The 13,997-nt window shown below is 45.9% G+C and overlaps 1 protein-coding gene across 1 annotated transcript in view; it reads left to right on the forward strand.

Moving 5' to 3' along the window:
• LOC148518148 (uncharacterized) overlaps positions 1 to 13,997 on the forward strand; it is a 61,838-nt gene that overhangs the window by 36,607 nt on the left and 11,234 nt on the right. The window contains exons 8-11 of the mRNA XM_088477469.1: positions 49 to 119; positions 2,819 to 2,929; positions 5,989 to 6,093; positions 13,105 to 13,157. Of these exons, the coding sequence (XP_088333595.1) occupies positions 49 to 119; positions 2,819 to 2,929; positions 5,989 to 6,093; positions 13,105 to 13,157 (340 nt within the window). The remainder of the gene's footprint in view (positions 1 to 48; positions 120 to 2,818; positions 2,930 to 5,988; positions 6,094 to 13,104; positions 13,158 to 13,997) is intronic.

Consider the following 13,997-nt stretch of genomic DNA (forward strand, 5'->3'; position numbering starts at 1 on the left):
TAGACTTTTCAAACTTCCTATAACCTCTCATCTCTGTATATTTTTTAGGGATGGGTCATTAGAAAATCACCACTCACCTGCAGTTGTGAAAGAAGAGAATGGAGTCACTACTTTACACGGTAAGAGATGGGACTATTGGCCTGAACCGGTATACATAGCAAATGCAGCTGGGTCACTCAATAGACGCACTCATGCTATGGCCTGGGCTGATTGTCACTAAAATATCACAGACAGATAGATCACTTTTAAGAAATGAAAGTACACACCACCCATTAGATGCTAGTGACATCACTGATAGATGCTAGTGACATCACTGATAGATGCTAGTGACATCACTGATAGATGCTAGTGACATCACTGAGGCACTTTGTTCCTAGTAAATGGATGAACTGCTTTCTTACTAATATTGGTTTGGAGAGCAAGATGGCTGCTACCACTGTGAGTAGTGAAGCAGTGCATTATGGGATGAGGCTAGGGGAAGAAATGAAGATAAGGTAGGTAAGATGTGCAGATCAAAATGTAAAAAAAAAGGTGGGGGGGGGGGCCTGACACTGCCAAAGAGACCACCTAGGTAAAAAAAAATACATACTATATGTGTAATATGCACAAGTAAACGAAAACATATAATATCTAATAAAATATTTATATGAACAATGGTCCTGCTGTTAAAAACAGGGTGGTCACTTAAGCCGTTGCAGAATCTCACATATAGATAACAAAAGTAACAGCACAGATGTGAGCAATATAAACATGTATAGAAAGGGCTGAGCCGTGTGAGATAAAAGTTATATGAATTTATTTGCCATAAGGGTCATAAAAAAACATAAAAATTGATGCACGTGCTGAACCACATCATTTCATATAAATATCAATGCAGATGTAAAAATCACATATGTGTACAAAAGTCCCAAATGAGCCAGATTGCTGTGTATTGTGTAAGCAGTCACTGTAGTCACATCAGTCACCAAACCGTCTGCACCATCGCTACGGTCACAAACCCGACAGATCCTGATGGTAAGTATTATGGTTAGCCACTAGGGGGGGTTAGGCTGCGGGACAGGACGGTTAGAGTTAGGCTGCGGGGGGTGGGTTAGGGTTAGGCTGCTGGAGGGAAAGGTTAAGGTTAGAGGTAGGGTTAAGGTATGGGTTAAAATACTTCTAAAAATCTGTCCCTTTACCATGTTTGGTATCCCTCAACAGATAACATACAATCTGTATTGCAGACTTCTGTGGGAAAAAAAACGCACTCAGAAGGACATCACTAACGCATTTCTCTGTTACACATCATAATACTAACGCGTTTCTCGGTGTTACACATCATAATACTAACGCGTTTCTCTGTGTTACACATCATTCTAACGTGTTTCTCTGTGTTACACATCATTTTAACTCATTTCTCTTTGTTACACATCAATCTAACGCGTTTCTCTGTGTTACACATCATTCTAATGTTTCTCTGTGTTACACATCAGCCTAACGTGTTTCTCTGTGCTACACATCACCCTAACGCGTTTCTCTGTGTTACACATCAGCCTAATGTGTTCCTCTTTGTTACACATCATGCTAACATGTTTGTTTCTCTGTGTTACACAGCTTCAACAGAGGCATATTTACAACCAGCACCCATGCACATCTAATACCTTGCTTAATTATAGCAATTAGGTCCACCTGGAGAGTAGTGGGTGGGTTACTATTATAAACATCTGTCACACGATTCTTAATTAATTAAAAATGTGATAAATATATATATTAAACGCAGATGATTCTGCTAATCAAAAGAGGTCACATGACCACATTTTGCCCATAAGGCTCTGCCCATATTATTTAGATGTTGCTGTTTCCATTGTCTGCAAAACAACAGTGACTGCTTACAATACACAGCATTCCAGCTCATATGGGACTTTTATACACATAAGTGATTATTACGTCTACATCAATACTTATATGAAATTATGTGGATTAGCATGTGCTTCAATTTGTATGTGTTTTTATGACCCTTATGTTAAATAAATTCATATACATTTTACCTCAGATGGATCAACCTTTTTCTATAAATGATTATATTTCTCACATATGCGCTGTTACTTTAGTTATTTAGGTCAGATGTGTGCAGGAGTTGAGATGAGAAGGAGTGAGAAGCATAGGCGGGTGCTGAAGCTGGTACAAGGAGTAGGGATGGCCATCAACCATCGATAGTTATCAATCATTGTTGGACAATGGTTTTGCCATCAATGGCAGAGAGCCAATGGCTCTCTGCCATCGATGGACATGTGGGAACCGATTATTTTATTTTTACAGGATGTAGTTTAGCCCCACCCCCAATGATAGCTAAGCCCCGCCCCATTTTTTATTGGTCCGCAGGCCGTGGTGCTCCCAGCAGTGGTGGCCATTGAGGGAGGCAAACCTACCAATGGTCATCCCAAGGAGTGCCACAATGGTCTATGACCCAGAGGGTGCAGGAGGGGGAGGTCCCTCTGCACCCTCTGGGTCATAGGGTGGCACCCCCTGTGCCAGCTTCTTTGCATGCCTATGGTGAGAAGTAGGTGGGACAGTGTGGTACAGTAAGTAGGTTCAGAGGGTTTCAGATGATTGACAGTGATATAATCATTTGGACAGAAGAAATATAGCTAGTGGGAAAGCAGATGTCATGTTTAATTTTATGAAATCAAGTCTAAAGTGTGTAAAACCTGTTTGACAATTTGTTGACCTTCCGAGCCAAGCTCAAGGGGGATATCCAGATGTGAGTCACATGACTTCCTGGCTGGGTGCATCAGTGAGCAAGTGTCCCCATTGCTATCTTCTATGTCTCTCCTCGCAGACTTCTTAAGCAACACAACGATGAATCTGTACAACCTGGATAATAACTGTGTGGCATACACAGTCTCCCCCCAAGCTGAGAATAATCACACCCGAATCCTTGCGATCTACTGTAAGTATAGCTCACACCGTGGCTTCTTTATATGACCAGTTATACTTACGTTTTCCGCAGCTCTTTACAGAGAATATTTCAGTCATTCACATCAGTCCCTGCCCTAGTGGGGCTCACACTCTATATCCCCCGTCACATAGACACACAAACACCCTGGGGTACATTTTTGTCAGCAGCCAGTTAACCCATCAGTAGGTTTTTGGAGTGTGGGGGGAAACCGTAGCACCCTCAGGAAACCCACACAAACACGGAGAGACTATACAAACTCCACACATGTGGGGCAGGCCATGGGCAGTAATTGAACTCATCACCTGGGTGCTGTTAGAGGCAGCAAGACTAACCACTATGCCACCGTGCTGCCCTTTATATGTAATCTCTTCACTTTCTCTACCCTAGAAGCTGAACATAATAACATCACACAGGGCTTTTTCATACACTGGGCTCCAACACTGACCCAATAAATACAGCCGTAGTGACCGTGAGATCAGACTGTGGAGATAATGCAGGTCTATGGGCGAGCAGCTGTTTAGGAATAATACATGTTTGGGACCCCAGTTCAGACCATCGATATGAAGTGGCAGTCTAGTACAGAGATTGCAGCAGGAGAGTGTTGAGCCCGGAGAGGCCGTTGTAGTGGGAAATTTATTAATGTGCCTTTTGAAACCGCCTCACAACGGGGTGTGGATCAATAGATCTCCAATAAAAAGGCAGACAGTCATTTGGTTGACACCAGAAGGTCAACATGGGAAAAAGTCCACATAAAAAAGTTACAGTACAGAATGTCGACAGGTCGTTCAAAAGGTGGTCACATAAATGGCCAACCCATTTTTTTATTTTTCTTCTCTAACCCTGATCTTAGCCCTAACCCTCCCTTGGTGCCTAAATGCCATCCACTAAGCGCCTAAACCTAAACCTCCTTTAAGTGCCTAACCCTAACAAAAATGAAATAAAAAAATGTGCTGACCATTTATGGGTCGACCTTCCTTGTTGACCATGTGGTGTTGCCCAAATGACTGTTGACCTTTTTTTTTTTTTTTTTTTATTTAGATCGTTCATCCAGTTACCCTCACAATGCATACGTTTTTCAGTCTCAAACAGCAATATTTACTGTCTTGCTGAAACCTCAAATTTCATGTCAGGTGTCAGGGGTTACATTTTTAAAAGCATCTTAATCACATGCGGTTTAGGCTAAACTGTATAACCAAACTTGATGGAAACCTTTCAGTTTTACCCCCTTAAATTTCTAACAGCCCCGCACCTTACTTATTGGGGAGTATCAAGCAAGAGCATGTAGCAGGAAATTATGGGTAACCTGCATTATATTAGCGTCAAAGGATCCGGTAGGAAACTCGCCACTAAATGACTCTCCCCCATTATGTCAGTGAGAGGATTGGACGCCAGGGCATCATTGTGGCTTCATGTGAGGCATGGAGCACACCCCCTGCAAATGTTACCTAGGTCCGGTGCTAGCTGTCAACCTGACTTTACCCTATGCACAAATATACACAGGATGTTTTATTTTTTTGTCCCAAAAATTTGCAAATGGCAGATCTCACCCTAGGGGGGAGGGGTGGGGGTTGGCAAAGACCAGAAGGAACACACACAGTAATCCAAGCAGCTGCTACTGGACCATGCAGTAGGGAGATAATATTTGTCAATGCGGACTGTGGGGTAAATAAATGTATAAAGAAAAAAGCTAAGCTTTCCTGAGCTAGTTTACGACAGCTGCCGCCATCTTTATGTGACATTAGCTGCCTGTATTATGACTGGTGAGCCCGGACTGTGCAAAGCAGCAAAGTCCTTTTTAAAACAAAAAAATGTTACTGTCGCAATAAGCGGTGAAAGAACGGTCATTGGGCGTGACAGCTTATTATCGGATGTGCGGCAAAATTGCGGTAATTAATAAATAGGTCCTATCTGGTCACAGTGACAGCTGCCTCATGTGCTTAGAAGGAGGAGGGGAGCCCGGGACTCCTCAGCTGTATGCAGGCGATAGACTGGGACTGGTGCTAATAATCTGAAATAAATACTCTGAGGATCAATCTCATGCACCATGCGGTAACACTCCCAATGGTGACAGCATCACAACACAGGGCAGCCACCTGTCTCCAGATGCCCATTATTTCTGGTAGTTTATCATTTGTCATTGAGATATTGAGCCATATTCAATTAGAGGCGAAGTTTTCGCCTGTCCGACTGTTCGCTTCATTCGCCTGTTTCAGAGGCGAATTTATTCAGTGCTCGTCCCCGCTTTTCGCCTAATTCAATTGCAAAACAGGCGAACACGGAAATAGGCGAATACGGAACAGGTGAAAAGTACTGAAAGAATTGGGGAAATCAGTCTGTACCCCAGAAAAAGATGCACTAACATAGGGAATCACTATAGATGTGTACTAATAGCCCTAATAAAACTATTTTGGGTACTTAAGTTGTGTAAATTGCTTGCTATTAGCGTCTAGGTAAAAGTGGTGAAGAATGGCATAAAGCTGTATTTTTTGGTGAAAATAAGTAGTCCTGTCAAATTTGGGGTACTTGAAAATAGGTGCTAGCATGTTTTTATGTCTCTAAAGTGAACTTTTAAAAACCGTGAAAAATCCACCTGCTGCATGCACCTGCAATCCCAAAAACACCTGACCCATACTTGTGGACCCCCAAGAAGTATTTTTCGCTACTTTTAATGTTTATCCCCCCACTTTTTAAATTTACACCCCAAAAATTACATGTCTTTTTTGGGGTGTTCTTAGGTTTTAGTTTCTGGGTTTTTTTGCGTATTTGTCCTTTGGGGGGCTGTCCCAAGGGGTCTGAGTTGTTTCCCCACGTTTGCACCCCAAAATAAATATTTTGCATTTCTTTTCACCAGCTATTGATTGGAGAATCATTTTTGGAGAATTGTTTCCACTTAGGCGAAATTGTCCTGGAATTGAATTTGGCGAATTTATTTTAGGCGAATTTTTCACAAAAAAACAGGCGAATATGGCTTTTCACCTCTAATTGAATTCCCCTCTATGTGGTAACCTTGAAGAATTATATATTCCCTATAATGTAACTATCTGTTCTAGGTGGGTCAGAAGATGTCTCCAGTGAGGATATCCAGAAATTTGAACAACACGCCAAATGTCAGAAATTCCCATACACCATCCTCCGAAAGACTTCTGCAAAGCTAGGTATAATAAGTATAACGTAGGATACCCGAATAAGGCCTCGTACATGCAGAGACGTTCCATGTGTCTATGGTGGGTATTGTCATGGAGCGGTGAATGAGCTGGACCCCAAATATGAAGTGTACTGTATTTAGAGGCCTACTCATAGGTGAAAGCAAGTCTCTTTCTGTGGACGGATCTTGCGGTTTTTCACACTGTGAGTTATACCCGGCCCAGTCGCATCTCCACTTCCTGCTGAAAATGGCGCAACTGGGTGATAATGGGGTGATTACACCTAGGCTAAGTGGCAAGAATGCAAGTGCGAGCTCTGCGGAGCTGTGCGTAGGCAGAGATCCATGTGTTGGATCTGTGGCCCCAAGGACAGGAGCTCGCGGATAATGATGATGACCGTGGAACCAAGGGTACGGGTGGAGTTACTCGCATAAATGTGTACAACTCGGCACATGGGCGAATATCCAAATTTATTGCAATGTGAGTATACTTGTGCCTAACTCTCGAGAAAAACACTCCCCCCCCCCCCATATCTAGCTTGTTCGCCCACTGCACTTTAAAAATAAATTATTATTATTATCCTTTATTTATATGGCGCCACAAGTGTTCCGCAGCGCCTTACATAGTACATAAAACTAATAAGTGAACAAGAAACACGTAACTTACAGTACATCACAGTGCAGGACAAGGACACAAATTATATACATTACTGCAATAGCGATTAGAGCACTCTCAATAAGCTGCCGGGAGTTGGCAGTCACGTGTTAGGTGCCCTAATGGGGAGTAAGGAGTAGAAGAAAATGTAAAGAGAAGCACATTAGGGAAGAGGTAGCTGCTCGTGAGAGCTTACATTCTAAAGGGGAGGGGCAGACAGACAGACGTGACACAGAAGGGGAGGGGCAGACAGACAGACGTGACACAGAAGGGGAGGGGCAGACAGACAGACGTGACACAGAAGGGGAGGGGCAGACAGACAGACGTGACACAGAAGGGGAGGGGCAGACAGACAGACGTGACACAGAAGGGGAAGATAGGGAGGAAAGAGCATGAAGTGGTGTCACAGCTACAGACTCTTGAGACTCCTGGGAAGAGTCAGGCTTACTAGGAAATATAAACTGAGGTGGTTTTAGGAATGACCTTTTCATGAAATATCACTAGCACGAAATAAAAGTAAATAGAATTTATTCAAGAACAAAAACTGTATGGCAAAGTTCCACATTAAATCTCAATAACACAAAGTTCATGACATGCACTAACAGGTGCAGGGGTATGCCCCTGTGAGAAACAAAGTTCGAAGTACACACTGAACTGGTGTGGGGTGAAACCCTGAGTCCGACATGAGGCTACGGCCTCAGGATAGAATGGAGGTCAATAACATGGTTGAGCCCTGTAGCGTGACGGTGGTCCGGAACAGGGTTGAGCCCTGAGATGTAACAAGATCCGGAACGAGGTTAAGCCCTGAGACGTAATGAAGATCCGGAACCGGGTTGAGCCCTGAGACGTGATGAGGATCCGGAACTTGGTTGAGCCATGAGACGTGATGAGGGTCCGGAACTTGGTTGAGCCCTGCGATGTGATGGAGATCCGGAACAAGGTTGAGCCTTGAGACGTGATGAGGGTCCGGAACAGGGTTGAGCCCTGAGACGTGATGTGGGTCCGGAACTGAGTGGAGCCCTGAGACGTGATGGAGATCCGGAACAGGGTTGAGCCCTGAGACGTGATGAGGGTCCGGAACTGGGTTGAGCCCTGAGACGTGATGAGGATCTGGACCGGTGTTGAGCCCTGAGATTGATGAGGGTCCGAAACCGGTTTGAGCCCTGAGACGTGATGGAGATCCGGAACATGGTTGAGCCCTGCGGCAGGAAGAAGATCCGGAGCAGGGTTGAGCCCTGCGATGTAATGACGGTCCAGAGCAGGGTTGAGCCCTGCGGCGTAATGGGGTTCCGGTAAGGATAGACTGTAACAGTGCCGTTAACAACTGTAGAAGCAGTAACCCCAGTGTCTGTATGAGTCAATAGTAACAAGTAAACCAAACAGTGTAGCGTAGAATGGAATAGTAGTAATAGAGCAGGATAACAACGGAAATACAGTGGCAATGCTGAGCTCTGTAGTGCAGCTGATAACCTATATCAGAACTTGAACTGGAACACGAGCAGGAATGTAGCGAGGTCCACAGCATACACCAGGCACAGCGGGTATCTGGCAGGAGTCCAAGGAAGACCTGAAAGTAACGTTGCACAGACAATGAGGCAAAGTTAGTAACAGGCTTTATACTAGAGGTCTGTGATCCATAGGAAGTTCAGAACATGTGACCCAAATAGAATCAGGTTTGGAATAATAAGCAATCTAGGAATCCCACAACCTGACAACACCTAAGAAACAGATGATCACTTTAACTCTCTGCACACTGCATGTGATGAACGCCAGCAACCAGGATAGATCCTCCAACGACCACAATGGATCTTCGGCAAGTGTAGTTTATCTTTATGTACTGAAATAGTCAAAGTCCTGACAAGTGGGTTAGGATGAGAGCTGGAAGGCCTTGATGAAGTAGTGGGTCTTGAGAGGCCATTTGAAAATTTGTAGAGAGGTGGAGAGTCTGATAGGGAGAGGGAGAGCATTCCAAAGGTAGGGAGCAGCACGGGCAAAATCTTGGATGCGGGAGTGGGAGGAAGTAATCGGTTGGCAAGAGAGGCGGCGTGCATTTGTTAAGCGAAGTGGGCAGGCGGGAGTATGGTCAGAAATGTATGTGGGAAAGGACATGGTAAGGGCTTTGTAGGCGAGTGTAAGAACCTTGAATTGGCAATATACTTGTCACACTCTGCTCTAATTGTGTGACTTGCATTACCATTTGCCGCAGGTCAGGATTTCTGCCTAACCTTGTTCGAGAACCATGCACTGACATCACCATCATGCACTATGTCAGCTGCTAGCATTCTTCCAGTGGAAGTGCTCATGCCTCAGCTGACCTCAGCAGCCTATCAGAGACTGGCAGCAGATTCATATCCCCTTTGAGAACTCCCACTGGTGCCAGAGCAAAGAGTTGCTTCCCAGTGTTAAGTTCTATCCTGTGGCTCCTTTGTGCAGAATACCATCACTGCCATCTGGCTCAATATCTACAGTTTCTGTGTCCTGATTTGTGTGCTGCTGTATTCCAGTTTAGGAATCACAAGCTGTTCCAGAGAACTTAGGGCCCGATTCTGACCCGCTCGCGAGCGCTGTACGCTCGCAAGCGGGTCGATGGTGCCTAAGTGCGCATGCGCACGACGGAGGGAGCTCCGTCGTGCGCATGCGCGAGACCCGGCGACCGACGGGGTATCCGTCGCTCGGGGTCTCGCGCCAAAGGTGTCGATGGTGAGTGACAGCACGCCCCCTTTGGTGGGCGTGCCGGGGGCGTGGCTGCCAGACGGAGGCGTTCCCATGGGAACGCCTACCGTCTGGGTCCGGCCCCACTGACATCACTAGTGATATCAGTGGGAGTGATTTTGGCTCTGATAGAGCCAAAATCACTCCAGGGCTTGCGGCAGTGAGAACCTACCGCAGGGTCTCATCGCAAGCCCGATGGTACCGATGGTCTTGACCATCGCAACCATCATCATGGACGCTCACTATAGCTGTGGGTGGTAACCCACAGCTATGCGAGCGTCCAAGAGGCCGCTCCAAGAATAGGTAGGAGGGCCCTGATTCAGAGCGAGCGCTCTGGTCAGAGCGTCCGGCTCTGAATCAGGCCCTTACTCAGCAAACATCAGTTGCAGTCTATTATCCAGCTCAGTGAAATCACCAGCTGTACTGATTAGAGGATTCCTGCAATCAGCATCTGAAAGTCTGTTCCTGACCCTGGCTTTGTTTCTGACCTTGCTCTCTCTAATCCCTGGTACTGCATTTGGTAATCTGGTTCTGACGTTGGCTATCCTCTGCGACCTGCACCCATCTGCTCCCTGGTACCTTGTTGTCCGTTTGGTTCTGACGCGGCCTATTCACTATGCTGAAAGTCTTCTCTGCTTCATCCAGAGTTACCCAGCACCTGTATAGGGGAACCTATTCTGAGGGCCGCCACCTGTGTGTTGGATGCAACCAAGCCCATACCCTCCTGCGAGGGTCCCTGGTGAACACCGCCGGCACATTAGACTCTGCACCTCAGAAATAGGTCACGCCAATCCCCAAATACGGGATGCGTCCATTTGCCATCCGAGAGTTGTGACAATACTGTTATGTTATATCAATTATAACTTAGATCTTGGTGTCACATGACTGATAGTTAGACATTCCATTATGGAATCCTTTCACGGTCAGCTAAGGTAGATGACACCACAATATGAGGATAGCTCATTATCGCCCTATACTAGGTGATAACCCCACTTTACAGTGTTTGTAGTCTTGCGCCAGCAGAGGAAGTTGTGATGTGAAAGACAGCATGCGGCGAGGTACTAGAGCCCTTTATCTAGGCTCCTGCGAAAAGTCAGTTGGAAAAGTAGGGGTAACCCAACACCCTTCCATCCCAAGCCTCAGTGTTCGGGTATTTGGGATCAGGTTCTCCTTTTGTGTTATCCCAGTTGGAAACCAAAACTAAAAAGAAAACACAGCAGTGAACAGTATGTGGAATATTCTTGGCTGCGGGAATGTTGATGGCATATACTCACTGTGTGGGTGTAATAAATGCGCTTTGGGCAAACTCGCAGCATTGAGTAACAGTGGTTGTGAATACAATGAAGTATCTGGTATAACATCCACCATCCGTCTTCCAGCAAATTCGTTTTCTTGTGTCGGCCTTCGTCATCCAAATAAGAGAAAGAAGGAGAATAGTGCTACCTGATATTGCCCAATGGGGTGATCTTTAAGTGCTGAAAATGATTGCACACACCTTACACGGATATTTAATGAGCCTTGGACAGTCATTCGTCAATCACAATTTTTCGTCTGTTTCTAAATAAGCAGAACCTATATGGTATTAGGATATCTACCGCTTGTATGAGCGTGAGAAGTGGATATCAAGAGAATGAAATATTAGACCACTCTCATTACAACTGGGGGTAAATTTACTGGACGGCGGTGTTGCCGGGGGTTTCAAACTGTTGAACATCGGTGTTGACCTCCAAACCGCTGGATTTACTATCCGGCTGGTTTGAACAACAATCCTCAAACCACGGCCCATGAACAGTGATTTACAAATGACCAAACCGCCACAGACCACCGTAAAACTGCCCCATCGACGGTATCTGGCCAATCAGCCAATGAGGAATCACAATACACTTACAATAATGGCAATCATCACGTATTGAATAATGAGGCAAATAACATTAAGAATTCACTTACAGGGGCAATATTATTTTATTCCTATATTAGTGGGCGCAATTACTGTTTCATTTTATTAAGACAGAAATATTATTTATTAATTATATTAAAGGGCCGATATTAATTGTTAATTGGTGTAAAAAAAATAGCTTTTTATGACACGGACAACAGTTATAATTTTATGGCTATATAAATGGTGCCCACGCCATAAAAACAATTGTTAACACTAATGATCAATTATTTAAGTTATGTTATTTCTATAGAGCACACATATAACACAGCGCTTTACAGATAACATTTCAGTCATTCGCATCTGTCCCTGCCCCAGAGGAGCTTACAATCTATGGGCCTGATTCAGCTTGGATCGCAGTTGTTGCGTTCTGTGCATGCGTACGCAGTGCACGTGCGCGAACCGGCCACTGCGATCAGGACTGCGATCGCAGAGGCTACACAGACCCTTTGCAGAGTGACTGATAGGAAGTGCCGTTTGTGGGTGGTGACGGGGGTGGTCGGCCGAATGCAGGCTCGCCAGTGCGTTCACACTCCGTTTCAGGGGCGTGCCTAAATTATCTACTGCAAAACCACACGCAGCGCGAGCTCACCTAATGTGTGTGGATCTTAGCAATTCCTGAGCAAGGTCCGGGCTTGTGCAAGTGTGCGTGAGGCTGCGATGGTACTCGGTTGTACCGATGGTATCGCTATTCTGTTAAGCATTACGGATGTGCGTATGGTAAAGTGGGCGTCCTTATGTGGTGCTGAGATTGCATTGTGATCGCAGTGGATTGGCTTGCTATCTCAGTTGAACTGCGTGCGTTCGCAATATTGGCATCTGTAGTGAATCAGGCTCTGCGTTCCCTATCGCATTCACACATACACACTAGGGTTAACTTTTTGGCAGAGACCACTTGAAGACACAGTATAATACCCAATGGCAGGATGAGCCCTAGGGGGTCATTCAGACCCGGTCGTTAGCGCCGATGCGCTCGGACCGGGTCGATGGCCCCCCACAGAGCATGCGCATGACGGCACCGGCGCCATCGTGCACATGTGTGAGACCCGCTACGACCGACAGCGCCGGTCGTAGCGGGTCTCGATCCAAAGGGGGCGAGCTGTCGATGTTGAGTGACAGCTCGCCCCATTTGGAAGGCAGGCCGGGGGGGTGGCAGCCCAAACGGAGGCGTTCCCATGGGAACACCTACCGTTTGGGGGAGGCCCCACTGACATCACTAGTGATGTCAGTGGAGAGCTTCCGGCTCAGACAGAGCCGAAAGCTCTCCGGGGCTTACGACAAGTGAGACCCTACCCTAGGGTCTCGTCGTAAGCCCCGATGGTCGCGATGGTCTCAGACCATCGCAACCATCACCCGAGCGGTCGTTAGAGCTGTGGGTGTTAACCCACAGCCTAACGACCGCAACAGAGGCGGGCGGTCAGGATGCAAGTGGCCGCCCAGTTTCTGAGCGACCGCTTGCATCCTCCGTCCGCCTCTGAAGGAGGTCCCTAATCTCTGCCAGCCCAAACCTGGTGCACAATCCAAACCAGTCTGCAGACTAGAAATTGCTGTGAGCCCTCTGCAGATTATCGCTTCCGAAGTGCAAGCAACACCCGGGATGAACTATCACGCCCCACTGTACCTGTCCCGTTTCCCAAGCTTAATGTGATGGGAGGTGTGGGTAAGAGATGTAAAAGGGGGTAACCGTCACTGACCATAACCTTTTCTATGTATCTCTGCAGCTTTCCCCTGTGAGGCCTACGCTCATCCTGTTGAACATGTGACTGTAGAACAGGTAAGGAAGACGCCAGGGCGCGCTATGAGGGCGGGGAAGGTACAAATGGCTGATATTATTAAAGGGAGACTATTATTTAATTCTTAAATGCAAAAAGCTGCTATTGCCGACCATAACGCACATCGAGCTCTGCATAATGGGACATACGCTATTTTTGTTGCGTCATTTTCAGATTCGCTATTCACATGGAAAATATTATAAATACTATACAATGTCGCCATTTAGCTGCTCAAACCGACATTAAAACTGAGAAACCTGTTTATCTTACTCAAATTAATTTAAAATGTTTAAGTCCAACTGCACTTTAAGATTTATTATATCTGTTTGCACTTTAGAATTGGTTTTATCACCCACTTTGGAAGCATTGCCCTGGCTGTAGTTGATGAGATCTGGCATGACAAGGGCCTGTTAGGGTGGCAGGGACGACGGCACTCACAGGATAATAATGATGATGATAATTTGCATTCACGTCCTGGCAGACTATACCAGCAGGCCTGATAACGATACGACTGATTTAGCGATCGCTGCCAATTGCCTGATACCAGCCGAGGGCCTGCAGCCTGCGTAGTCAGCATTAGGCACAGAAAAGGCTTTTGCTTCTTCCTTGTAGGTTTCCTGTTGTTCACGCTGATGGATGTAGTACAGCTACAACCTAGAGTAAAAGAGCGATAGGGTGACCATAAGCTAGTTACACACTGTCCGATTTTATTAATCGGGGCGACAGATGGGGCGACTTTTCTGCAAAGTGCTACACATTATGCAATTTGTTATTAGAAGCTTCCGATTTTCCACCACACCCACAGACGTCTTTTCCATTGGGCTTATTGGGCAGTTGCCCAA

Source organism: Taudactylus pleione, unplaced genomic scaffold (assembly GCF_031769625.1).
Source record: "Taudactylus pleione unplaced genomic scaffold, aTauple2 ptg000201l, whole genome shotgun sequence".
Classification (NCBI taxonomy): Eukaryota; Metazoa; Chordata; class Amphibia; order Anura; family Myobatrachidae; genus Taudactylus; species Taudactylus pleione.